At 45.3% G+C, this 27,995-nt stretch overlaps 1 protein-coding gene across 1 annotated transcript; it reads left to right on the forward strand.

Annotated features, from left to right (window-relative positions):
* The first annotated feature begins 10,754 nt into the window (after nucleotides 1-10,754).
* Nucleotides 10,755-27,890, forward strand: PLIN5 (perilipin 5). The gene is made up of 8 exons (XM_027850988.1): nucleotides 10,755-10,915; nucleotides 13,087-13,176; nucleotides 13,506-13,701; nucleotides 16,503-16,585; nucleotides 17,479-17,704; nucleotides 19,941-20,140; nucleotides 21,618-21,728; nucleotides 26,801-27,890. The coding sequence occupies exons 1-8, from the start codon at nucleotides 10,880-10,882 to the stop codon at nucleotides 27,338-27,340; spliced, it is 1,482 nt and encodes a 493-aa protein (XP_027706789.1). The 5' UTR covers nucleotides 10,755-10,879; the 3' UTR covers nucleotides 27,341-27,890.
* The last annotated feature ends 105 nt before the right edge of the window (nucleotides 27,891-27,995 follow it).

A 27,995-nucleotide genomic window follows, 5' to 3' on the forward strand; every position in this document is an offset into this window, starting at 1 on the left:
GAGAGAGACAGAGACAGACAGACAGAGAATGAGACAGAGACAGAGGAGACAGAGACAAAGAGATAGAGACAAAGAGAGAAAGAAGTGGGGAAAGGGACACAGAGACAGAGATAGAGGCAAGAACAGAAAGAGACAAACAGAAACAGAGATGGACAGATAGACAGAGGACCTGGATTCAAATCTTGCCTCTACAAATTACAACCTTGGACAACTCATTTAACCACTCTGGGCCTCAGTTTCCTCATCTGTAAGAGGCAGGACTAGATGACCTCTAAGTTTCCTTTCTCTAAATCTATGATCCTATATGATTTTCTCAATACCTCGGAGGAATGACACTTACAAAGTGCTTTGGGCAGCTGGGTGGTGCGGTGTTGAAAGTTGAACCTGTAATTAGGAAGACCACAGTTTAAATTTATCCTCAAACACTACTACCTTTGTGACCCTGGGCAAATCATTTAATTACTGTCTGCCTCAGTTTCATCATCTGTAAAATGAGAATAATAATGGTATTTAACTTCCGTGGTTGTGGTCAGGACAAAATGAGATGGTGTTTGTAAAGTCTTTGTGAACCTTTATATAAATGCCATTATTATTTTGGGAAGCAGTGTGGCAAGGGGGAAAGGTCACTGTCTCAGGGGTCAGAAGACCTTTCAAATCCCATCTCTGATGCTCACTCCCTTTATCACCTGTTGTTTTATCTCTCTTGGTCTCAATTTTCTCATTTGTAAAAGGAGAGGGTTGAAACAGCTAGCCTCTGAGGTCCCTTCCTGTTCTAAACCTAAGGTCCTATTTTGACAAAGCCTTTGACACACCTTATCTCTAATCCTCACACCAACCCCATGAAATAAGTACCAATGTTACTATTATCCCATTTTACAGATAATGAAATTGACTTTTGGAGAAATTAAATAATTTGCCTGTGATCACATAGCTAGTTGAGTATTCTAGGTGAGATTCAAGTGAAAGCCTCCTGACTCCAAGTCTAGCATTTTTTTCCACAATCCCGCATTGTGTTTCTGGAGACTGAGGACTGCAGAACCACAGGAAAAGGAGAGATGGTAGAGCTTCAACCCTAGGGGAAATAATTCTCTGATCCCAACGTCCCTATCTACAAAATGAGTGGAGCCAATCAGATGATTTCTAAAGTTTCTTCCAGCTCTGACATTCTGCTTTATGGTCCAGAATTATTGTCAGACAGGAAGGGATCTCCAAAGTCCATCTCATCCAACTCTTATCTGAAGAAAGATGCTCTCACCAACACGTAACTTGCATTCAAGCTCTGCTTGATGGCTCCAATAGTCTGTGCTGGATGTTTTAATGCCCCTTCCAGCTCTGACCTCAATTCTAAGGTCTCTTCCAGCTCTAATGTTCTATGTCCTATGTTCTAAAGTCTCTTCCAAGTGTGGCATTCTGTTGGGGGAAGAGACTATTCCTTCCTAGGATTTATAATTGAGAGGAAACACAAGTATAGTCTGACATTAACTATAGATTTTTGGAAAGCAGGTTTCAAAAGATTCAGATGAAGATAGTTAGGATCTCCCATGGACTCAAATGGCTCAAAAGAGATCAGTCCAGGATGAATGTGAAACGCACAAGAATAAAATTCTAGAGGCAAAAAGGGAAATAATTCCAATTAGGAGAAAAAAATGGGATTTGCCTGAAGACACCTATGTAGATGCACAGGGAACTCATGAACTAACTTGGGTTACTTTTTTAAATTAAAAATACTCTTTCTTTCTCTCCCATCCCACCAACATTTGAATAACAAAAACAAAATCCCTCTTACAAGCATGTATGGTCAAAGAAAACAAATTTCTGCATTGACCACATCAAAAAAAAAAAATCTGCACTCCAAGTACTTCATCCTTCCTTCAGGAAAAGGGTAACATTTCATCATGAGTCCTCTGGAAATGTGGTTGGTCATTTTGCTGATCAGAGTTTCTAAGTCTTTCAAAGTTATTTGTCTTTACAACATTGTTGTCATTGTATAAATTGTTTTCCTGATTCTGCTCACTTTACTATGTATCAGTTCACACAAGTTTTCCCAGAAATCTCCAAAACCATCCCCTTCATCATTTTTTACAGCATAATAGCATTCCATCACATTCATATACTAAAACTTGTTCAGCCATTCCCCAGTGGATGGGCACTCCCTCAGTTTCCAGTTCTTTACCTCTGTAAAAGGAACCGCTATAAACATTTGTGTGCATCCTTAGCTAGACCCACTCATGAGGTCTGAACTTCATAAGTGCTGTTTGCTGCTGAACTCGCATCTTTCTTGGTACACAGCATAGGACCTGTGACTGCTTCTTACCCTGGAATGTCATTGCTAGGCCCAAGTACCCTCTTCAGTTCACCCTAGATAAGTGACCCAGAATGGAGTAGTGAACATCAGAGTTGCAGGTTGGCACATCTTACTGTACCCTACCCACGTTCAGGCCCATCTCTGCTCCATCTGGGACCGCTTCTTACCATGATGCACAACCCTCTCCCTGGGCTAGAATGTCCCTCACTGCATAGTCCTGGCCAAAACTCATTGCCAATGTCTTCAGACCTCTCTGTCTGTCTCTCTATAGACTTGGGCTAAAAAAATGACTCTGTGATTTTTTTTCTTGGTTTTCCCAATCAGTATTTGATCTGGTTTGTTTTCTAGATCTGTTTGGAGGAGTTATGGGAGTGGGGGGAGCTCTCTGCATATCTTCCTGCTTCTCCATCATCTTGGCTCTGCCTGTGCTTTCAACAACTAATATCTGATTTTACCTTAATCCTAATATTCTGTAGTATAGGTACAGTAGGCATCATGCCCATATCACAGAAGTGAAAACTGAGGCTTAGAGAGGACTTCTCTAATGTCATAAAGTTACTTGGGAGTGGAACCAGGTTTAGAACTGAGGTTTTCTGACTTCCAGACCAATGCTCTTTTCCCCACCTTAGATAGAAACAGAAATGTACAGAAGATGGAAGCATGATCAGGTAATAGAACATGAATACAAGTATCTGTCGTCATTGTTTTTTGGTCATGTCTAACTCTTTGTGACCCCATCTGGGATATTCTTGGCAAAGATACTGGAGTGGTTTGCCATTTCCTTCTCCAGCTCATTTTACAGATGAGGAAACTAAGGCAAATAGGGTTAAGTGAATTGCCCAGGGTCACACACTAGTAAGTATCTGAGGCCAGATTTGAACTCAGGAAGATGAGTTCCTGACTCCAAGCTAACCACTTCATCTACTACACCACCTAGTTGCTCCAAGATATGTCATGGTCCTACCAAGAAAAAAAGACAGCATCAGGAGTAGTAAAGCTAAGAAATAGCTGAGGCTAATGAGGAAAGCTAAGGACCACAAAGAAGAGCGGTTTATTTTTGTTTTTAGCAACATTGAGAAGAAAATGAAGATCAAAGGATAGTCTGCATAAGTTCTGAGAATCCTTATCTCAAATCCCACTCTCACAGATGGGATTTAGGTTCCAGAGGAAGGCTGTATATTTCTCCAAAGGATATAGGTTGACCCTGAGGAGTCAGGGGTAATATTTTAATGCTGTCACCTTTAGCCCACACTGGCGTACTTCCCCTCAAGACTATCAGTTGAATCAGTCTAGTCAGCCAGCTTTAAGTACCTTTTAGAAAGGAACATTTACTAAGATCATCCAGTTTAACCACAGTTGGTACAAAACATCTCCCCAGAAGTCTATGACACACCCTCCCATATGTACATATAGAGCCCAGGGGAAAGTGGCCCAGGCTTAGAAAGCACCTGTGGCAAAGGGGTAACTCCTAGCTCCTGATGCTGGAAATCATTCTCCCACTCATGGGTGTGCTCAAGAAGTTCCTCTTAGGCATGATGTCACTTCTTTACTAAGCAACTTGTGGAATCTTAAAATGATTCTATGTTCAGTGTGTCTTTTGCTCCCAGTACAAACAACGTCATCAGCTGGTCCAAAGATGCTCCTAGGACACCAACAGGAAGTTCACCATTCTCCAGACCATTTGAAGCTTACAGAGTCCTCCTACAGCCAAAGGGGTGAGACCTAGTTAGAATGCCAAAACTAAGGCTTCTCTTTCCCACTCCTGCTCCCAAGTTCATTCCTTCACAGGAAGATTAGCTAGAATACCACAATGGCTTTCTTTATCTCTTGGCTTGTACTCCCTGGAACTTGAAGTCCTAGGTAACTCTTTTTGTGGTTACAAAGACCTAGAAATTGAAGGGATGCCCATCAATTGGGGAATTGCTGAACAAGTCGTAGTATATGATTGCGATGGAATACTATTGTGCTATAAGAAATGATGAGCAGGATGCTCTCAGAAAAACTTGGGAAGATTTATATAAACTGATGCAAAGTGAAGTGAGCAGAACCAGGAGAACATTGTACATAGTAACAGCAACATTGTCACAGTGATAAACTGTGAAAGACTCAGCTACTCTGAACAATAATCACCTAAGACAACTCCAAAGGACTCATGATAAAAAATGCTACCCACCTCTAAAGAGAGAACTGGTGAACTCCGAGTGCAGATTGAGGTATCATTTTTTCACTTTTTAAATATTTCTTTTTTTTACAACATGGATAATATGGAAATATGTTTTGCATGATTTCACATACATAATTGATATCATATTGCTTGACTAGGAGAACATTGTACACAGTAATAGCAACACTGTATGGTGATTGACTATGAATGACTTAGCTATTCTCAGCAATACAATGATCCAACACAATTCCAAAGGACTCACGAGGAAAAATGCTATCCACATCCCGGAGAAAGATCTGATACAGTCTGAACACAGATCAAAGCATATTCTTTTCACTTTCTTTATTTTGTCATGGTTTTTCTTTTCTTTTGATCTGTTTCTTCTTTCACAACATGACTAATATGGAAATATGTTTTACATGATTTATATATATATATATATGAATATATATATAAAACCTATCTCAAATTGCTTACTGTCTTAGGGATGGGGGAGGTGAGGGAGGAAGGGAAAAAATTTGGAACCTAAAATTTTTTAAGTGAAAGTTAAAATTTGTCTGTACATGTAAATGGAAAAAAGAAAATACTATTAAAAAGTAAAAAATAAAAAATAAAAATAAATAATAAATAAAATGGGTGGGGAATGGGGAAGAAGGGAGAGAGAGAATTCAGAACTAAAAAAAGTTTTAATTAATGCCATAAATAAGTTTATTTAAAAGAAAAAGAAATCCTAGCTAACTCCATGTTTTTATACAGGATCCACGGGGGATAAAGAAATCTCTTAACAATAATACATTGTTGTTGGAGTTGTGAAATGATCCAACCATTTGGGAGACCAATTTGGAACTATGCCCAAAGGGCTATAAAATTGTACATACCCTTTGACCCAGAAATATCACTTCTAGGTCTGTATCCCAAAGAGATCATAAAAATGGGAAAAGGACCCACATGTACAAAAAATATTTATAGCAGCTCTTTTTGTGGTAGCAAAGAACTGGAAATTGAAGTTATGCCCATCAGTTGGGGAATAGCTAAATACGTTGTGGTATATGAATGTAAAGAAATACTATTATGCTATAAGAAATGATGAGCAGGCAGACTTCAAAAAAACTTGGAAAGACTTACATGAACTGATGCAGAGTGAAATGAGCAGAACCAGGAGAACATTGTACACAGTAACAGCCACATCATGGGATGACTGACTTTGATAGACTTGGCCCTTCACAGCAATGCAAGAATCTAAGACAACTCCAAAAGACTCATGATGAAAATTGCTATCCACATCCAGAGAAAGAACTGTGGAGTCTGAATGCAGATGGAAGCATACTATTTGCTCTCCTTTTCCTTTGTTGTTTTATTTTATTGCTTCATTCTTGTGGTTCCTCCCATTAATTCTGATTGTTCTTTACATCATGACTAATGGGAAAATATGCTTAACACGAATGTATATGTAGAACCTATGTCAGATTGTATGCTGTTTTGGGGGGTGGGGAAGAAGCAAGAGGGGGTAAAATTTAAAACTCAAAATCTTATGGAAGTAAATGTTGAAAACTAAAAATAAATAAATTAACTATTAAAAAAAAGAAAAAAGAAAGAAATCTCTTAGCCAATTGGAACAGACTTCCCTCTGGAGTCATTTTGTTTCATCAAATGGCTTTCAAAGACTTCACATTTAGCCTAAAGTCTGTGATTGATGGATTAATATGGGTTCTCATTGAGTTAAGGCTAAGTCTGGGGATAGAGTGCTTTCAACTCCACCCTTACAAAAGAAAAAATAGTACCTTTTCTTGGGGTGGATAGGACTAACAACTGAGAAAAGAAAGATCAGCTTGATTCTTCTTTTCCTTCTGTTTGTTTTCTTTGCCAAGAAGAATGACCTTTGCATGGTAAACAGCAGAACAAAAATGGCTAAGGGCTAAGTACCATGGCTTACCTAAGTAAGGAGATCTTAACAGGCCACCTGGTTGTCCATGATGAGTTCAAGTCACCTGGTCCTTAATAACTACATTCTTAGGTGCTAAAATGACGGCTGTGTATGATTGATAAGCCATTTGCAGTGACATCTGAAAGATCATGGTAAAACAGAAGAAGTACAACTAAGTCAGAGAAAGAACCAATGTCCCAATTTTCAAGAAAGGGAAGAGAAAAGAGTCTGAAAGCTAAAGGTCAGTCTTTGTGATAGAGATTCCTGGGAGAATCCTGGAATGGCTCCTTAAAGAGCTTCTTGGCAAACATCTAGAAAATGAAGAAATAACTACTAAGAGCCTGGCTTCATCAAGGCAAGCCTCATTTCCTTTTTTGATGGGATTTCTACACTGGTAGATAAGGATAATGCTGTAGATTTCTTTTAACATAGATTTTAGCAAAGCTTTTGATAAAATATCTCATGCCATTCTTGGGAATTACATGGAACATGGGCACTAAGCAACCATACAATTCATTTGGATGGCCAGACTCTAAGACTTGTTGATGGTTCATTGCTAAGGTGACAAGTCTCCAGTGGAGGATGCCAAGGACTTGTGTTTGATTCTGTGCTGTTGAACATTGCTATCAGTGACTTAGTTAAAGACGTAGGCAGTATGCTCACCAAATCTGCAGATCCCACAAAGCTGGGAGGGAGAGCTAGCACACTTGATGACACTCAGGATCCCAAAAGATCTTGACAGACTGGAGCGGCAGGGCTGAACCTAATAAAATAAAATTCAATGATAAATATATAATTACAGAACCACAGAATTGTAGAGCTAGAAAGAACCTCAGCAACCATCTAACCCAGCCCACATGAGAAAGATCCCCATTATAACATACCTGGCCTCTGTTTCAAGACCTCCAATGAGGAGGAACCCACCATCTCTCAAAGCAAGACATTCCACTTTCGGACAACTCTAATTGAAGGGACAGCTAGGTAGTGCAGTGTGTAGAGCACTGGGTTTGGAATCAGGAAGACCTGAGTTCAAATCCAGCCTCAGCTGTGTGACCCTGGCCAAGCCACTTACCCCTGTTTGCCTCAGTTTCCTCATCTGTAAAGTGAGCTGGAGAAGGAAATGGCAAATCACTCCAGTATTTTTGCCAAGAAAATCCCAAATGGGGTCACAAAGAGTTAGACACAACTGAAACAACCAAAAAACAACAATTGTTAGGGAATTTTTCTGATATAGAGCTTAAATTTGCTTTTTCCCAATTTCCACTCATTACTCTATCCTCTGGGGTCAAACAGAACAAGTCTAATTCCTCTTCCACATGACAAAATATGTAATAATTTAATTAATCATTTAATGCTTAAAATACTTGAACACAGCTAGCTTCCTGGTTCCGCTCCACAGCTTTCTCTTCTCCAGGCTAACCATGTCCAGTTCCTTCCACAAATCTCCATTTGTCATGGACTCAAGGACTTTCACCACCCTGGCTGCCCTCCTCTGGACATTCGCCAGGTTATCAATATCTTTCCTAAATTGTGAGGCCCAGAACTGAACTCAATACTCAAGATGAGGTCTGTCAAGAGAATGGGATTATCACCTCCCTATTCCTGGAAGCTATGCCCTTCCTAATGTAAATTGCATTAGTCTTTTTGGCTGCCACATCACCCTGCTGACTCACATGGAGTTTGCAGTTCACTAAACTCCCAGATCCCTTCTGAAATAACTGCCATCTACCCATGATTCCCCATCTTAAATTCATGGCCTTGAATTTTTTTGTGCCCACATGCAAAATATTGAATTTCATTTTACTAGCTATGGCACAGTGTTCAAGCCTGTCGAATAGATGTCATTATTGGGGTAGAAAGAAAACAACTTCACAAGCATAAGATGTAGAAAGGTTTGTCCAAAAAAAAGAGCTGGAGGTTTCAGTGGACTGCAAGCACAATATGGGTCAGCAGGGTGTTGTGGCAGCTGAAAAAAGCTAAGTCAGTCCTGGGGTGCATTAAGAGGGGAAGAGCCTCCAGGAATAGGGAGGTGATAATCCCACTGTTCTCCACCCTCCTCAGATCTCATCCGGGAGCATTGGGTTCAGTTCTGAGGACCACAGTTTGAGAAGAACATTAGTAAGCGAGCAAGTGTCCAGAGAAAGACAACCAAGATGCTGAAGGGCTTTAAAGAGTTGTCATATGAGGATCAATTGAAGAAATTCAGGAGGTTTAGCCTTGAGAAGAAAGGACAGGGGAAATATGACGGCTGTGTTCAAGTATCTGAAGAGCCGTCATATGCAAGAAGGATTATGCTCGTCTGGGTAGACGTTGCAAAGTGTTCAGTTTAAGCTCAGTGTCAGAAAGGGCTTCCTAACCATTAGAGCTGTCCACAAGCAGGTTGGGCTTCCTTTAAAGGGGGTAGGCTTCATCTCCTTGGAGGTCTTCAAGCAGAGGCTAGCTGATCACTCTCCAGTATGTTCTAGTGAGGATTCCTTTGCAATTATGATTTGGATTAGATGGCCCAATTCTCAAACTTTGTAGTTCTGTCAGTATATGATTGCTCCCCCAACCCGACCCAGCCATTCAGTGCCCCATTTCAGGGTGCCCCCCCTGGTTTGGTCTCTACAAGGTCCCATCTATCTTCCCATTCTCCCATATGGATGAGCTTGGGTACCAAACCCTGAGTCCCTTCTCTGTCCTAAGGTGCTCCACCTCCCAGAGACCATAGGATTTAAAGCTGGAAGCAATCATTGAGATCATCTAATATAGGGATAGGGTCAACCCTTTTACTGCAAATTATAGTTTTAGGAAATTGCCTGAGACCCTGATAGCATAAAAGACACCGCCATGGTCACACAACCTGTAGATGTCAGAAATGGACTCGAACTCAGGTCTTCCGGCTCCAAGGCCAGTTTTCTGTCCTTTTAATAACACTGCCTCCTTACTTTTAAAGATAAGGGAAATGAGGCTGAGAGGTTAAGTGACTTACCCGAAGTCATACAATAAATAATAGAGCAGGGTAGAGCTATAGCTTAGATCACGGACTTTGCAGAGACAAAGTTGTTGGCTAAATGGATAGAAACTTCATAGTCAGAGCAGACCAGGAGAGAAGCAGAAGGGGCCTTGTGTGGCTCAGGACACCCCTTGAATTGCATCTGTACAGAAGGCAAGTCAACACTGTGGGATTCTAGGGCCAGGGAGAACAGAGGCCTCCAGGCCTAAGCCAGATTCTTCCTTCCCCTCCAACACATGCACAGAGGCCAAACTCAGACACCCTCTAGGGTGACCTGTAGCAAAGGTCTAATGACTTTGCTGGGTCATCTGAGCCTGCCAATCACAGGGTGGCCCTTCCAGCTCTACCTTCACCCGATAGGGCCCAAGGACTACTGAGCTAGCCAAGCCCAATAGTGTTTCAGAAACTCACTCTAGTCCAGAACCTTACTCGGGTGAATCATTTTCCCCGGATAGAGTATCAGATTGAAGAGGAGGAACAATGAGCACAGAGATTCCGAAGGAAAATACGAAGAGAACTAGCAGAAAACAGAAAAAGGGAAAGGGAGGGAAAAGAAAAGAGGGAAAGAGCCAGACAAAAATTTTCTTAGGAATTGCCTGCAATCCTGACTCCCAGGTGCAGTGTGGAGGAGACCTATGCGTCCCGGAGGCTGTCCCAACATCCCCTCAAAACTTCTATCCTTAGAATCATTGTGGGGGGCGGGAGGGAGGGAAGAAGAGTGCAGTTTCCATGAAAACATCCCGGTGCTAAGGCAAAGGGAGCGGAAGGGGCGGAAGGGGGGAACCTCAATCAGGAACTGAATCTAGTTGTTGTAACCTGTCTTCCCCTCTCTCTCGGGAAGGGCGGAGGAGGGGGCAGGGCAGGTCGGAGGGGAGTGCAGCGTAGGAGGGATAATCCCACGGGATTCTGCGTCCCTACTGCCCCATTGCCAAGATAACCCCGGGGCTAGCTCCGACTAGGGCTGTGACCAGAGTTTCAAGTTCGAATCCTATCACAGTTGCATGCTATGTAACTCCGGGAGACCCTCGACCCCACTCTCGGCCCCATTCCCCCTTCCAGTCGGTCCCTGAAAGGGGAGAATAGGAAAGGAGAATCTGGAAACTTCGACGACAGTCTCCTCAGTGAACCCCCGAAAAGGAGCTCTCCACACCTTGCCCCATTTCTCTGGCTGTCCCAAGGACTAGCGGGAGGGTTAACTGAAGGCTAAGGGCCAGCCAGGCCAGTAGCTGGGAGCTGGGGGCGTTGGGAAGGAATCAACCCCGCCCACACTCCTATCCTCCCGATTGGCCAGGCCATGGGGCTCCGCCCTCACCCCTTGCTGTCCTTGGGCTGGAAGGAGGTGGGAGTGGGTAGGGTGTCCCAGGAGGGAGTCCCTATAAGGCTGGCAAAGCGCGCGACGCTCTGGGGAACTGAGTCTGGGGTCCAGCAGAGGTGGGGGCAGCGGGGGAGACGAAGCTGCAGAAGTACCCAGCTGACCTCCTGACAGCCGAGATGGAAGTCGGAGATCCCTCAGGGGGCGCCCGGCAGGTACTAGATCCAACGAGTACTCCGAGCGAGTCCCGGAGGGGTACGGTTTGGCAGGGCTTACCGTGGCAGTGCAGGGAGAGAAAGGATGGAATTTTAGGGAGCCTTGGGGAGCGGGGGGTGGGGCGCGAGTGCCTGGGCAGAGGGCTTGGGGAATCTCCGGGGCAGGGGAGGCGGTGTGAGTAGGTGGCCCAGCCAACCGGCCCTTGGCCCACTTGGCTGACCCGGGAAACCCAGTTGGACCCTTGCCAAAGAAGAGGAGACCACTAAGCTAGTGCACCCAGCAAAGGGGAAGGGGGGAGATAAGGCAAAGATCAGAGCCCCAGTGATTCTCGCCCCCAGGAAGCCCTCAAGAGACTGCTGGGGTGACTAGCCCTTCCCCACACCGGCCTCCCCCTTGTGCTTAGAGGCAGTGTGGTACAGTGGAAAGAGCCCTAGCCTGGGAGTGAGAGAACCCAGAATCCAATCCCATTTTTGATACTTGCTACCTTTGTGAGCCCAAGGCCACTTAACCTTCCTAAGCCTCAGTTTCCTCACTTGTAAAGTGGAAGGATAGAGGGAAGAATTGATTCGGAGGTCCCCTCTAGTTCTCAATGTATGATCTCTCTTCCCCTGTCCCCAAGCTCTTCTACCTGCTTTCCACATTCCTTCCCCATCGACTTCCCCATCCCTTATCCCTCTATCTCCTGGCCTGTCTCTAGCTACCTTTTCCTTAGTCCCCTACCTCCCCCTAGAACACCTCTTGGGGCAACTAGGTGGCACAGTGAATAAAGCACTGGCCCTGGAGTCAACAGAACCTGAGTTCAAATCCAGTCTCAGACATTAGCTGTGTGACCCTGGGCAAGTCACTTAACCCTGATTGCCTCCCCCCCCAAAAAAAATAAGTCTAGTACCCCTCCTCTACCAGAGTCCAGGATTTGGAGTCAGAGGACCTGGGTTCAAATTATGATTCTGCTACTTTCCAGATGATGACCTTGGGCAAATCACAAACTGTCAGAGCTGTGCTTTTTCATACATAAAATGATAAAGTTGGACTTGCTGCTGCCTGAGATTCCTTCCAGCTGTAAATCCTAGATCCAATAAACCCAACTCCTCTTGCCTCTTCCCCTTACCTTGCCTCACATCTGCTGACCTCTCTCCCCACCCTAGACTATCTTATCCAGACCTCCCATCTCCTCTCTCCCCTCTTGTCTCTTCCAATGTCCTCTCATTACTGGGATGGCTGGTTTCCTGAGCTAAGGACCAAGGAGTGAGGGAGGTGCAGTGCCCATGGACAGTTGTCCAGCTACCAACTTCCAGTTTTCCCTCACCAAGAAGCCACAAACTGCCTCCTGACACTGAGTAGGCCTGATTCTTGGAAGCTCCAAGGCTACTGGATATCCTTTGCATTTCCTGGGACTCTAAAGGAACTCTGGGCCAGTGGTCTCTGGGAAATACCTTGGGGTACCACTCTCCAAGACATCACTCAACATCCTGTCCCAACCTGAGAAGACAGTAGGATACAATGGAGAGATCCCTGGACTAGAAGTCAGTACCTCTGGGGTCAAGTCAAGCCTTGCCTCTGACTGGCTGTCAGTCTCTCTGGGCCTCCCTCTCAACCTCTCCCACTCTATTTCATCCCCCACCTCTCCATTCCCAACAGAGAACTCATCCCAACCTCCAAGTAAAACCTTAGCATTTTTCCTCCTGGGTTCTGTATGCAGTCTCTCTCACTCTAGTAAGAGCAGACTGGGGGCTCTCTCTATCTATGAGTTCAGAGCTCTGAGCCAAGTTAGATCACATTTAATATGGAGCTTCCTCCAAATCCTTTTTTCAAATAAACAGGATCTAAAATTCAATTGATGAGCCCCATACCTTACAAAGCATTTTCCTAGTCAGTCTCTATAAGTGGAGTAAAGATGATTAACCCCATTTTTTAGAGGAGACCAAGATCCAGAAAGAAGGAGCTTGCCCATTGTCATGCACAGTGAGTCAGAGGCAGAGCTGAGACTAGGTCTCAGGGAATCTCTTGATTCCCAGCTGGGACTTCTTCAGGGACATGATTTGGACTTGACCATGGAGTTTAAGGTTAAAAGGCAGGGGGTCCAGGAAGGAAACTGTTCAGTGCATAGGAGCAATGAAGATGATCTCACCACTCAGTACCAACCCCTTCCACCCTACCTCTCATCTCCCAGGATGACTTCTTGGCCACCATGTCAGAAGAGGAACAACAGCTCGGTCCTGCCCCAGTGGAGGAGAAGCAGCAGTCCCAGGCCCAGGCTAAGGTAAGTGAAGGCCAGATTACTGCCAGGATCTGGCAGTAAAGCTGGAGCGGCTTCTCTCTCCATCCTCCTTGGCAGGATGAGCTCTAGTTTCCCTATCAAATGAGATATTTGTAAAGCACTTAGCACATACTTAATAATGGCTTCTTTCTTCCTTTCTCCCTTCTCACTTAGAGTGACCTGCTCTTATTCTACCAAACAGGGTCTTCAAAGCCCCTGCCCTGCCTGGGGTGGGGTTGGGGGTGGGGGTGAGTGAGTTGCTTGTTTTCAGCATCTGGGGAAGTGTGGTGCTGGAGCTCTGCGCCTCTGACAGCCCTGCCTCCTCCCCTCAGAACCTGATGAGTAGAGTGGCCAGTCTGCCTCTGGTCAGCACAACCTATGCCAGGGCATTGGCCCTATACAGCTCTGTGAAGGAGAACCACCCATATCTGAATTCTCTGTGTGGACTGGCTGAGCGCAGCCTTCAGGGCCTAACCACCAGAGCCGCCAGAGGGGCCCAGCCCATCCTCAGCCTGCTGGAGCCACAGAGTAAGTGTCCTGGAATCAGGGCTCCTCCTGGCCACTGACCTATCCCACTTTTCTCTGGGGGTCTCTCTGGAGTTTGACAGCCTCCCTCAGCCCTCTCCTCTCCTTCTCCCACTGACCTTAGGGGTGCCAGCTTTCTGTGCCTAAGCATTGGCTACTCAGGACCCCCCAGAACAAGGTCTGTTTCCTTCCTTTCTTCCTCCTACTCTCCCTCATCTCCTCCTTTCCTCCTCTCCTACTCTCCCCCTTTCTCCCTTTCCCTCTCCCCTTTTCTCCTCCTTTCTCTGCCTCTCTTCCTCATCTCCACCCCCCATACTCAGACACCTGCTGGCCTGCTCACTTCCACACTTGTGTGCACACTCAGGTTCTGCCCATCTTTCTGGCACATCCAAATCCCTGCCTCCTTTCTTTCTACTCAGACCTCAGACCTGGCTGCCACAATTCATTCCCCTGAGCTGCCCTCATATAGCTCGATCCCCTGTTCACTGGCCTAGGAGACAGGGCCCTCCTGGCCATCCAGGCATGAATATTCCCTGTGAGAGGCAGCTGGGACCAAGAGTGGGGTGGGGCTGGGGGGACCCCCAGCTGAGGTGAGGAGGAAAGGGGCTCCTGGAGGAATAGACTCCCGGTACCCCTGTGGGGCCCCATCAGGCAGCTGTTTACTGCTCACAGGTGACCTTCAACCTAGTTTGAGTGAGAAGTAGACATCACCTTGGCATTTGCAGTGACCTTCAGAGTCAGGCCCTGTGGGAGGGGGAGGCTGTGAGGGTCCAACCTCAGCCGCAGCTCGGAGCGCCCCCTGGAGCATCTCCCGAAGCATAACTGGCTCCCTAAGTACCTACCGCCCAGGCTTCACCAGCCCAGAAAGTCCCAGCACCTCAGCTCACCCCATTCCCTAGAGGGACTGTGCATCTCTTGTCTTTCAGACTCTGTATGTCTCTTGGAGTCTCTGTGCATCTGTCTCTGTCTCTTTTTTTAAACTACAAATCTTTCTCTGTGCCGATTTAAACTTGACAAACATTTAAGTATCTACTCTGTGTCAGATTCTACTTCTCCTGCCTGTTCCTTCGTCCCTCTGTCTTCTGGCCATTCCCTACTCAGTCTGCCAAGTTGGAGGAGGAACTTGAACTCAGGCAAACGATTTTTTGAGCAGGAAAATGACATGGTCAATTTGTGAATTAGAAAGGTAATTTTGAGACTAGATAGGTCTGCTGTGTGCAATGACATCTCTTTTGGGGCAGTTCACCCTGGAACTAATTCAAAAGATATAATTTCATTGTATCTATGAATTATTGGTCATCATTTCACTGCTCAAATATCAACTTTGTGGGGCAGTGAAGAAAAAAAAACCAAGCATTTATTAAGTACCTACTAAGTACCAGTCACCGTGCTAAGCACTTTACCAATATTACCTCGCAACAACCCTGAGAGATAGGTGCTGTTTTTTACATTTGAGGAAACTGAGGCAAACAGAGGTTCTTAAATGACTTGGCCAAAGTCACACAGCTAGTAAGTATCTGAGGCCAGATTTTGAAGTTAGTTCCTCCTGACTCCAGGGGCTCTCTCCTCTGTACCACCAGCTGCCTGAGTACTGCATCTGGATTCACAAGAGCCAAGTTCAAAATCCGAGGTCTAATCACCTGTAAGTTCCTTCCCTTCTCTGGGCTGGTTCCCTCTTCATCTATAGAAAAAAGGGGTTGGGCTGGATGATCTTTTAAGGTCCTTTCCAGCCTAAACAGGTCAAACTCACCAGGGGATTCTGTAATAGACGTGTTATCAATTCTTCCAGTCTTGCTATGACTTTTTTCATTTGTAGAGCCCAAGCTTGGGGAGCTGAAGCAGAAAAGAAAAGTGGGTCAATGTCATTATGAGCAGAGTCAGTGATTCAGAATTAGTGCTCAGAGACATCCTTAGAATTTACTTCTTATGTCTTTCTGTCTGCCTCCACTTCCTTCTCCAACTCTGAGTCCACATCTCAGTTTCTCAGTGTGTGCAAGGAAAGTGTTTGTCTCTTTGTCTCTTCTCTTTCTGACTCTTTAAACAGAGTTGTGCCTAGCCTTCTTTGTCCCTGGAGACAAGTGGCAAGACACATGCCTTGCAATCAGCTTTCTTTGTTTTTCCTTTCTTTTTCTTTCTCTTCTTTTCTGTTCTTTTTCTTTTTTGAGACTAGGTTTCCTTTTTTCACCAAGAATGGGTATAATGCAGTGGCTATTCACATGCTCCGTGCCATTATTGATGAACCTGGAGCTTTGAACAACTCTGTTTCTGAACTGGCCTGTTGCCCTTCCTGAAAAGGGCTAGTGACCCCCACTCCTGGGGACTACCCATCCTGGTGGCAGCCTTAGTGCATACACCCAAACAGTTTAGCTCACTGCAGCTCAGAACTCCCAAGTTCCCATCCACCCACCAGCCTCAGCCTCCCCAATAATAGGGATTACAGGTGTATACAACCACCACCACCCCCCACTCCCACCCCTAATCAACACTTTAAAGATCACTCCATTGCAAGGGAAGGGGAAAAGACTACCCCCTTGTGGACAAAAAGAGATCTTGGGCTCCAGGACACAAGGGGCAGCAGGGTGCGTTAGAGAGGATGTTGTTACCTGATAACTATTAATTTTAACCAATTGGTTTTTTTTTTAAAACTAGATGCTAAGCTCAGTTGTTTCTAACTGCCAAAGGAGCACAGGCGTTTTCCTCTAAATTCTTGTAAAATCTACAGCTACCCTGCCCTCATTCCAGCTCTATGAATGTGCGTGGCTTGGTACATGTCTTTCCCTGAGTGTATGTGTCTGTCTCTCCAGTTACTTCAGTGAACACATATGCCTGCAAGGGCCTGGACAAGCTGGAGGAGAAGTTGCCCTTCCTCCGGCAACCCTCTCAGGAGGTATGCTGGGACACGTTGGGAGGTGTTGTACCGAGCAGGAAAGGTGGGACACAAGAGAGGGCAGGGTATGAAGACAAGATGCGGGAGGCTCCCATGATGATGGAGCAGGGAATGAGGAATCCTTGTGCTGAGGAGAGCTTGAGACTAAACCCCATTCTCCTGCAGCCTGCTCTGGGGCTAGGCTTCAGAGAAGTGCCACTGTTACCCACTGAAAACAAACACAAATTAATTTTGCTAATATGCATAAGGGGGAAAGGTGGAAGAGTCACTTCCCCCATTTAGGAGATGGGGAAGAGAAGGCAAGTGATTTCTCTGAGGTCCCATAGCACACAAGAGCTAGAAATGGGAGTCTTGACTTGTAACTTTGGGATTTAATGCAAGAATAAGAAGATGCTAGAGGCTTGGGGAGTGGTGAGGGTGGGCAATGAATTGCCAGGACTTATAAGGAAAGAAAGTCAGGAGTCCTAACTCACAGCCCAGAATTTTGAAGTAGAGGTATCAAAGCAGAGGGCAGAAAGCCCCCTGGATTTTGAATCAGATCTGGATGCAGACCCAGTTTCTCCTATTTAACCACATTACCTGTATGATTTTGGCAAGCCACTGGACTTCCCTGACCCTTGTTTTCTTCATCTGCAGGGTGGGCTAAATGATCTTAAAGTCCCTTAGACCTCTAAATCCTGTGACCCTGGAGATCTTGGAATTGAAGAAAGAGGGAGGGAGTTACGGGCTAGTAGGGACTGGCAGGGGCTAACAGAGAAGGAATCTTGGTTTCTAGTCAAAAATCCAGAGAAGGGAGTAGAATAGCCTGCAGGTCCAGCAGTAGTGGAGAGAGGAAGGAGAGACTCTGAGTTCCCAGGGTCTGACAGGATCTCAAGCACGGCTCTCCTCACAAGGTGGTGACATCGGCCAAGGACGCGGTAACCAGCAGTGTAACGGGAGTGGTGGGCCTGGCCCAGAAAGGTCGGCGATGGAGTGTGGATTTGACTCGTTCGGTTGTAACCAGTGGGGTAGACACAGTCATGGGCATGGGACAGATGGTGACCAATGGTGTGGATGCCATGCTGGGCAAGTCTGAAGAACTTATGGATCACTTCCTACCCATGACTGATGAGGAACTTGGTGAGATCCCAGCCTGGGCTAATTCCACCCCACCCTTCAGTACACGACTTGGAAATGGTCAGGCAGAAGCAATAATAATAATGACAATGACCTGGGCTGGATCCAGCACTGTCTGATACTAGGCAGGTCACGTCCCCTGACCCCTCAATGCCTCTGTTTCCCCATCTGTAAAATGAGAACAATACTATTTATACTCCCTTACCACAGGGTGCTCATGAAGAAAGCCCTTTGTAAGCTTTAGGGTGCCTTATAAACACAAGCTATCATCATTGCTTGGCCCACATTATTTCATTCGATCCTCATGGCATATCTATGAGGTAGGTAGTACTGCCATCTTTCTCTTCATTTTACAGATAAGGAATCTGACGCGGAGAAGTAGAATGATTTCCTCAGGGTCACACAGCTAGTAATTATTGGAGCCAGGACGTGAACCTACGTCCCCCAGTGTTACATTCAGTGCTCTTTCCACTGAGCTCATAGGACCTTCAAATCACTGAATCATAGAATTATGAAAACTCTAGAACCTTGGAGCATAGGATATTAGAATATGCTGTCAGAGCCAGAAGGGACCTGAAGAACCCTCTAGCTCAACACTCTCTTTTTACAAGCAGGGAAACTGAGTCTAAAGGAGGGGGAAGTGACTTGCCCAAGATCAAAAACTGGTTTCTTGGTTCCTAACAAAGGACTCAACCATGTTCCGTAAATAGTCAGAGCTCTGGCCCCCTGAGGGATAGAATGAGGCCAGGGCCAGATGGGCAACCTGAACGTGCATGGGATGGCATAGGAAGTCTCCATTTCCTCTTATTCCTCAGTGACCCTGAGGGATCTCTTTCAATCCCAGGATCCCAGATCTGGAGTGGAAGGGACCTCAGAGGACGTCTAGTCCAACCCTCTCATTTTATAGACGAGGAAATTGGCCCCAGGTAAATTAAATAGCTTATCAAATATTGAATAAGTAGTAACCATCAGAGGTCAGATATGAATCCAGGTCCTTTGACTCAAGAAAGAAATGCTGTGCAGTGCAGTGGAAAAGGCTAAAAATGAGGCTAGAAATGGGTATAGAACCCATAGAAAATGGTTCTAATCCTAGCTGTGGCACTAGCTTCTTGCATGATCCTGAGCAAGTCATTTCTCTCTGGGCCTCAGTTTCCTCATCTGTAAAATGAGGTTGCGGGATGGAAAAGAAGAAGAAGAAGATCGTAGGAGTCTGAGAAGAGATGGAAATATAGTGCAGAGGGAAGAATCTGGGCTGGGAGGCAGGAAACTTGGGTTCTAGTCCAGGCTCTAACTTGATATATGACTTCAGGCAAGCCCCTTCTTCTGTCTTCACCTGCTGTTTCTTTTTTGAGAAGGGGAGATAATCCCTGTTTAAATTCCCTCCCACTAGTGGTGTGAAGACTAACTGAGGAGGTTAACAGGAAAGCCTTTCAGAATCATAGGCTTATCAAATCTCAGAGTCAAGCAGTTTACAAAAGGAAGGAGGAAACACACACAGTGATAGCAGCATGAGCAAAGGCTTGGAAGTGGGAATAAGCAGGCCATCTCTGGAGAAAATAGTGAGGATCCAGCTTGTCTGAAGAAGATTTATGTTAGAGTTTGGGGGTAACAGTGGGAGCACGAGCGCTAAGGTTAGATGTATGGTACAAGTGGAAAGATCAGTGGAGTAAGAGATAGAGGGCCTGGGTTCACATCTCAGCTCTGTCATTACCTAACTGTAACTCTGAGCAAGTCACTGTTCTTTTCGGACCTCAGTTTCTCCATATGTAAAATGAGAGAGTTGGCTAAATCCAACACAAAGCCTAGGACCAGCATTGCTGCTACAACACTCCCTAGTATAACCAAACTATATTAAAATGTGATTCAGAAATATTTAACAAAATAAATCAAATGCAGTAGAACATAGATAATATGAATGCATGGTTTTCTAAGTCTATTTGTGGCCTGCAGGGATCCTTATGTTCAGCTTAGTGGCCCCTGTTTCTGAGTTTGATGCCACTGGCCCAGGTGACCCCACTGGCCTAGGTGACCCTACTGGCCTAGGTGATTGCTGAAGACCCTTTCAGATAGTTCTAATCACCATTACTATCATTTCTCCAACCTCACCTGTGCTACCTTCTCCCTCCCCCATACCAAGGGCTTAGTCAACTCCCATGGTTTACAAGGGGGTTAAGGAGTATTGGTTAGAGTGCCCATCCCAGAGCGGGCATCCCTAAACCACACTTTTTCTGGGCCACAGATGAGCTGGCTGCCGCAGCAGCTGAAGGTGGGGCCCTGGCCCCAGGGGAAGACCAGCATGGAACAAGCTACTTTGTACGGCTGGGCTCGCTGTCATCTCGACTCCAACAGCGGGTATACCAGCACTCACTGGGCAGACTCCGCCAGAAAAAGCACCAGGCCCAGGAATCTTTCACCCAGCTACATGATACTCTGGAGATGGTAAGACTCTCCTCTCCTCATGATGCCTGGTCCTCCAAAGCTGCTCACCCCCACACAGTGAGGGCAGTAGCAAAATGAAACCTGTTTGCCCCACTTCACGTCCCTACGACCTCCTGTTCTTTCCTCCCTAATTTTAATACCCATGTATCTCTCTGGGCCCATCTGTAAATTGGTTAGACTAGGCGATTTCTAAGGGCCTTTTCAGCTCTTGTTCCTATGATCCTTCTCAAAGCTGCTCTCAGAAAGGTCTCTGAGCTCCTTCTTATCCTGCCAGAGTCAGTCAATAAATATTTATTAAGCACCTACTATGTACCAGCCACCATGTTAAGTAAACACTGGAGATACAAAGAAAGGGAAAAGACAGTCCCTGCCCTCAGGAAGCCCACAATCTAATGGAGTAAATGTCATTCCTAGGGTCCCCCTAAGCCTCAGCTCTGATGAGGGAGGAAATGTTTAGGTCTTCTTAAAAAGGAACGTCTGGCCTGAGGAACAGACTGGGGAGATGAGGATGCTTTTCCTGACCCCTGAAACTCATGTCCCCCTCCTCACTCTGAATAAGTATAAATCTATGCCTGGATCTGCCTTCTTTTTTCTCTAGGTTGGCATTCAATGTTCCCTGGCCCTTAAGTCTTTCACCTCCTATCCCCAAGCTACTTTTCATCTATATTTTATACTATACTTACAATATTTTCATCTATACTTTTCATCTGTCATGACATTCACATATCACTTTAACCCGGCCTGGCTCATTCTTACCTCTGAATTTTTGCTCACATCATTGCCTGGCCTACAATACCCTCCCCAGCCTTACATCTGTTCTCCAAATCCTGGCCCTCCTTTGGGCTCCCTAGAGGTTGGCCCCATGCTCACTCAGCCAGGATTGGGGGTGGAGGGTTGGGGGAGGACTTCAAGCTTTAGTCCAGTTTGGTGGAAATATAGTGTGTATCATGGAGAATACTGACCGGCCATATTGTGAAGGGCTTTGAATGCCAGGTTAAGGAAAAGAAACACTCCTAGAGCCTTGTCCTTAGAGAGTTTAGGGGAAGCAGAAAGAAGAAACTCAGGCCTTGCCCTCAGAGAGCTCACCTTTCTGGGAATGAGAGGTAGGAACCTGAAATTCCCACAGATAACACTTTGAGGTATTTGGAGGACTGCTTTTCCATTTTCCCTCCCATACCCCAACACACCTTACAACTGTACCAGGATGGGTACAGTAACTTACTTAGCCAAATGTGATCCATTCAGCTCAAGTAGGCAATACGGGTCAGAGGATTCAGCCTCCAGGAAGGGAAAAAAGAACCATTCCTTTTGGGAAGAGTTCTCAGGGAAGGTTTCCTAGAGGCAGAGCTACAGATAGGTCCCTCCCTTGGGTACAACAACACCCAGCACCCACCTTTGACTCCTTGACCCCCAAATGCGGGGCCCTAGTCCTGGTTCTCACTCCCCTTCGCCCTTCACCCCCTCTCCCTTGAAACAGATTCACCATATGAAGCATGGCTCCAATCACAACTTCCAGGGTGGGCAGGGAAGGCTGAAGCAGCTGTGGCAAGACTGGAGTCACCAGGATAAAGAATGCCACCAGAGCCAGGTAATGGGGTTCAGGGGCCCTATCCAGGCCATGACCACTGCCAGGGTACCTGCCTGGAAGTGGGAGTGGGACAGGAAGATTCCTGGCCCAACTAGGGTGACTCATTTTCCCTACCTAAGACAACTAGGTGGCACAGTGGGTAGAATGTTGGACTGGAGTCAAGAAGTCCTGAGTTCAAATGACCTCAGACACTTATTAGCTGTGTGACCCTGGGCAAGTCACGTAACTGCTCTGTGCCTCAGTTTTCTCATCTGTAAAATGAGCTGGAGAAGGAAATGGCAAACCACTCCAGTATTTTTGCCAAGAAAACCCCAAACGGGGTCGAGAGGAGTCAGACACAATTTAAACGACTGAACAAGAGGTAAATTAACTTGTAGAGAATGCCATATCCACGCAAGGCAACCAGGGGTAGCTAAAGGACCACAACTTGGAGGCAGAAGATCTGAGTTAGGCTCATGACTTGGCTGTTTGAGCAAGTCACTCAAATTCCCCAGGCCTGTTTCCTTAACTATCAAATGAGGGGGTTAGATTAGAGTTCCTTTTCTGCCCTAAATCTTATGATCTTAAGATTTATTAAACTGCAATCTGCATGAGGTCTGGGACTGTCTTCATTTATTTGACATCTTCCCTGCCTATGGGACATCCAGTTACAGATGTCCAAAAAAGCAATTGGTGATGTATGACTCAGGTGATATAACTCAGAAGAGAGGCTGGAGCTGAGTTTATAGGTCTGGAAATCTTTTGTATAGAAAGGATCACTGAATTCACAAAAAACTAATGACATTACTGAGATAGTAAGGAAAAGAGACCAGGAAAGAGCCTTAGGGATTACCCATAGTTAGTGGACTTGACATGGATGAAGAACCAGCAAAGGAAACTGAGGAAGATTCGGTTGGACAGATAAGAGGAAAACCAAGAGAAAGAGCGCAGTGTCATAAAAATTAGAGAGGAGAGCACATCCAAGAGAAAATCACAATCAATGTGGGGAAACGCTACAGAGGTGTCAAGACCATTTGATTTGACAATGAAGATATTGGTAAATTTGGAAAGAGTAATTTCTGTTGAATGATGAGATCAGAAGCCAGAATGCAGAGGATTTAGATAGAATGAGAAGAGACGAAGTGGAAGCGCCCAGATAGATGGCTTTATCGAGGAGTTTACCCAGTCAAAAAGGAAAAAAGGTATAGGATGATAAGCTATCAGGGATGTCAAGATCAAGTGAGAATTTTTAAGGATGAGGGAGATGTGGGAGTGTTTGTAAACAACTGAGAAACATAGGGAGACGTGAAGATAAGAGAGTGAGAAGTGACCAGGAGTCACAGACGCTACATTGTGGTGAACCCCATCATGCCCAAGAGGATCAGCAGTGGACCCACCCCGAGGACTAGACTTTCTAGAATTTCTCATAGCACAGCTTCAAACCTGGCAGTGGGATAACCTGGTGCTCTTTCTGTTGGGAATACAGGACAGTGGAGTTCTATTCAGCAAGTATTTATCAGGTAGACAAAAAATATGATCCAGTCTCCGGCTTTCAAGGAGCTCATGGTAGGGAGGCTAAGACAAGTACACAAAGGTATGTGAAAAAAGGCATAATGTGATAGAGGTAGAGGGAAGGTCCAGACAAAACGCTGTGAGTAATGAGTTAAGGAAAGAGGCTTGTTCAAGGCATAGGAACAGAGCCATATATACATATATATATATATATATATATATATATATATATATATATCTAGGGATTTCATAAAAGGAGATGAAATCAAGCCCAGAACAAGCAGCTGAGCAGAGGTGAATGGGTCATAGCTGGGGGGTGCAGAGCAGATTGGGACTGAAAGAAACATAGCTGCTAGGGACACCACCTCAGTGGAGGCTCAGGGAAGAACCTTAGCCAGCATGGCATCTGGTCATTTTCTATTCTAACTAGTAAGTCTTGCTAACCAGGTGCCAAGCTCTGTTTCTGTACAGAGAAAAAATCCAGTGCTCCTAAATTTGGCAAAGCCCCAGGCCCCAATCCTTAGTTATAGCCTGTACAGTTACAGTTATAGCTGTAAGAATGCATGGAGGCAGAAGGCAGCAGATGGAATTCAAGGAATATCTCTTTAGTCCACTTTGGTTGGAACACTGAGTGTGTGAAGGGGAGGAAGGAAAAATATGGCTAGAAAGTCAGTTTGGAGCCAGATTACGAAGGGCCTCGTACATCAAATTAAGTCTTTAGCTAATCCTCTAGGCAGTAGGGAGCCATTAAAGATTCTTGAGCCAGAGAGTGACCAGCTGAGACCTTTGCTTTAGGAAAATGAATGGGGTCTATGGAAGGCAGGTTGGCAAGGGCAAAACTACAGGCAGGGAGACTGTTACAGTAGTCCAGGTGAGAGGGGTTAAGGATCTAAACTAGGACGGTTGCAGAGGGAATGATGAAGAGGGAACAGATTTGAGAGGCCATTTACTCCAACTTCTTATTATGTTAAAATATATAATATATTACATTAATAATATAATTATGTAATATAATATGTTATATAATATTATATTATAATAATAAAATATATTACATTAAAATCCATAATAATATATTATTATATTAAAATAAATAATATACTTTATTTTATATAGGAGGAAACTAAGGCCTGTGGAGATAAAAAAACAACTTTCCTGAGATTATACAGCTAGTATATAACCCTGGGTCTGGAGTCAGGAGAGACTTTGTTTCAAATAAAATGAACAAATCACTTAATCTCCCCGAGCCTCAGTTTCCTAATCTATAAGATGGAGATAATAACAATAGTTGCTGCTGTTCAGTCATATCTGACTCTTCATGACCCATTTTGCGGTTTTCGTGGCAAAAATACCAAAGCTGTTTGCCATTTCCTTCCCCATCTCATTTTTTACAGATGACGAACTGGGGCAAACGGGGTTAAATGACTTGCCTAGGGTCACACAGCTAGTAAGTGTCTGAGGCAGGATTTGAATTCAGGAAGATGAGGTGACTCCAGGCCTGGTGCTCTTACCTATCCACTTGCAGCGCCACCTAGAGGCTCATAATACCAATAGTATCTACCGCAGAAGGTTGTTTTAAGGATAAATGAGGAAGGGTACATGGGTTACATTTATGAAGTGCAATATACAGTTACTTATTTAATAATATTTGGAAATGTAGAGATCAGAGGCCTGGGAAGAGGGTGAAGTTAGAAATATAGATTTGGAAATCAATTGCATAGAAATATTTTATAATTTAAGCAATAGGATGAGAAAGAGAAGAGGCCTAGACAGAGCCTTGAGGAATGTCCATACTCTGGGGGTGGGAGGAGAACCAGAACCTCTCAATGATTCATCATCCTCATCAACACTGAAAAAATGAATGAAGCATTTATTAAGCACTTACTGTGTGCAAAGCACTTTGCTAAGTGTCAGAGATACAAACGGAAAACTCAGACAGTCCCTGCCCTCATGAAATTCACACTCTACTCGGGGAGACAATACTTTGGGGAGTTTTCAGCATTAAGTCAAATGGAAAGGTCCCATGATCCTTAGGAGATAGCAGCAGAGCAGATGAGAATTCCTCTCTTTTAATGTTATCTCCACCTGATCCAGGTGCATTTCTATCAAGGAAACAGAATGGTGAATTGGTCCAGAGAGGACTTCCAATAGAAAAAATGAAGGGGGATGAGTTATCCATAAGTACAGCCCTTTCCAAATATTGAGTGGGACAGGCTTGGGAGTGAGGTAGGCAGGGGGACAAAAGAGGAAATCTAATGAGTCAATGTGAAGTCCTACCCTTGAGTTCAAAAAATCATCAGTAGTATCTCTGGGCAAGTCACTTAACCCCAATTGCCTTGCAAAAAAAAAAAAAAGAAAGAAAGAAAAAAATCATCAATACAAGTTTAGGATGGGGAGGAAGTATGACTAAAGAGCAATTTAAGTTAGAGAGATCTGGGCATCTTAGCACATTGCCTGCTCCCCATCAGTCTATAGTGTGAGCTACAGCCAGCAGAGTAGCTAATGTGGTCTGTGGCTGTACTGGGGCAGAAGCGTCCAGAATAGGAGATGTCCTCTCCCCTGTGCAAATGCTATCTGAAGAGCTGTGTTCCACGCTGGGCACCACACTGCAAGAACCACATTGACAATCTGAAACACAATGAGAGGACAGTAACCAGAATGCTATGCAGACAGGCAGCTATATATTACAGAGGGGTGGAACCCACATGCTGCCTGGGGACAGTCAGTAGGACTCCCCAGCAAAGCCTGAACCAGATTAAAATGGAATTGGGAAATATTTAACCAAATAAAAATATTAAATAAAATATTTAACAAAATAAAATATAAAATAAAAACATAGATAGCATTATAGTTTAAAATTAGTCAATATGCAGTCAATCGGGATCCTTTATGTATGAATTAGTGCCTCTGTTTTTATCTGAGATTGATACCACTGGAATTAATGGACTTGGAATCAGGAAGACCTGAGTTCAATACTTACTAATTGTGTGACCCTGGGCAAGTCACTTAACCTGCGTCAGCCTCAGTCTCCTCATCTGTAAAATAGGGATAATAATACCCCTGCCTCCCATCCCTGGTGGTTGTGAGGATGACATGAAGTCATGTGTAAAGTGCTTTTTGCAAACTTTCAAGCACTGTACAAATGCTAGCTTTCATTATTATAGTTAGCTGAAACTGAAGGCTAGGCCCTAGTGAGGACTCCATGAAACAACAGGGAACGTTCAGCCTGGGGAAGGGAGTATGAAGAGGAAGAGGAGGGAGGAGATAATGCCACACCTGACATTGTGTGGAAGGGGGATAAAAGGCTAATTAGGAATAACGTAGGGGGAGACAGCGAATGCCGAGGGGCAGATTTCTGCTCAACCAAAGGAAAGATGCTTTAACAATGAGAACTGACCCAAAGTGGAATGAGTTGCCTCGAGAGGATGGTGAGTTTCCCATCACTAGACATCTTTAAGTAGAGACTGGATGATAACATGTCTAAGAGGGGGTAGTATATATTCCTATTTACATATATTTTGGACTAATTCCCTCCTGGGACTTTTTGTGACACCTAGCCAAGTTCTTGTTTCTTTCTCCAGGTAGAATCGCAGACTCTGGACCTGTCCCGAGACCTAACTCAGGAGCTACAGGCCACATGTGAGACGCTGGCAGCTAGCGTGCAGGGGTTGCCACCGGCCGTCCAAGCAAAGGTGCTGGAGGTCCAGCAGAGTGTGGAGGAGCTGCATCAGGCCTTCTCAGCCGCCCGCTCCTTCCATGATCTGCCGCTGGCAGTTCTGGCAAAGGGCCGGGGCCACATGGCGCAGGCCCACACGACCGTGGACGAGCTCCTGGATTTTGTCCTACAGAGCATCCCCCTGCCCTGGCTGGTGGGGCCCTTTTCACCCTTAATAGTGGAACGGCCCTGTACCCCACAGGAACTGATAGACCAGGTCGATGAGGTGGTGGGAGGCAACAGGTCCAGCCTTCTGGAGGACCGTTGGGCCAATATGGATTGGGTGGCCCAACAAGAAGCCTGGCGAGCTGCTCAGGAGGCCGCCGTGGCAGAGGAAGTCGAACCACCCGTGATCCCCAGCCAGGAGGTCAAGAAGGCAACAATAATGCCTGAGCTAGACTTCTGAGCAGTCTTCCCCTCTTGACCAATGAACAAATATCAGCTGCTGGGCAAGTTTAGGGTCAAGCATCCCCCTCTCCTCAGCCCTGCCTGTCCTCTAAGGGCCTCTCCCAAGGGCAGGGGTCCTGAAGCCCCGAAGACCTGTTTTTGCCAACCAGAACCTGATTGCTTGGGTCTTTGAGCCAAGGGACTCAAGGGACAAGGGTACTCAGGACAGTGCAAATGGAGAGAACCAGTCTGAGCTTAAGGTTGGATAGAGGGAATGCTCAGAGAAGAGGTGGGGGCTGAATATATAAACCTGAGGTTGATCTGTCCATAGGTGAAAATGGAAGCCAAGAGCTTCCAATGAAGTTGCTTGGGGAGGGAAAGTCAAGTGAGGAAGGCTGAGGACAGAACCCTGGGGAAGAGGAGGGAGGAAGCATCCACAGTCGATGAATTAGAAATGTCTTTTCTTCCTCAGGAGTGATGGTTCAGGTGTTCTTTCTAAGGTGGGGAAAGCCAGTCTCTGCAGCTATTGGTCAGTGATTTAAAGTTCTTTTTTCTAGACTGTAGGGTAAGTGGGGTAAGACTGTGGGAAGAGAGGGAGGGAGGGAGGGAGGGAGGGAAGAAAGAAGGAGGAAGGAAGGAAGGAAGGAAGGAAGGAAGGAAGGAAGGAAGGAAGG

Source organism: Vombatus ursinus, unplaced genomic scaffold (genome assembly GCF_900497805.2).
Source record: "Vombatus ursinus unplaced genomic scaffold, bare-nosed wombat genome assembly UNPS02009173.1, whole genome shotgun sequence".
Classification (NCBI taxonomy): domain Eukaryota; kingdom Metazoa; phylum Chordata; class Mammalia; order Diprotodontia; family Vombatidae; genus Vombatus; species Vombatus ursinus.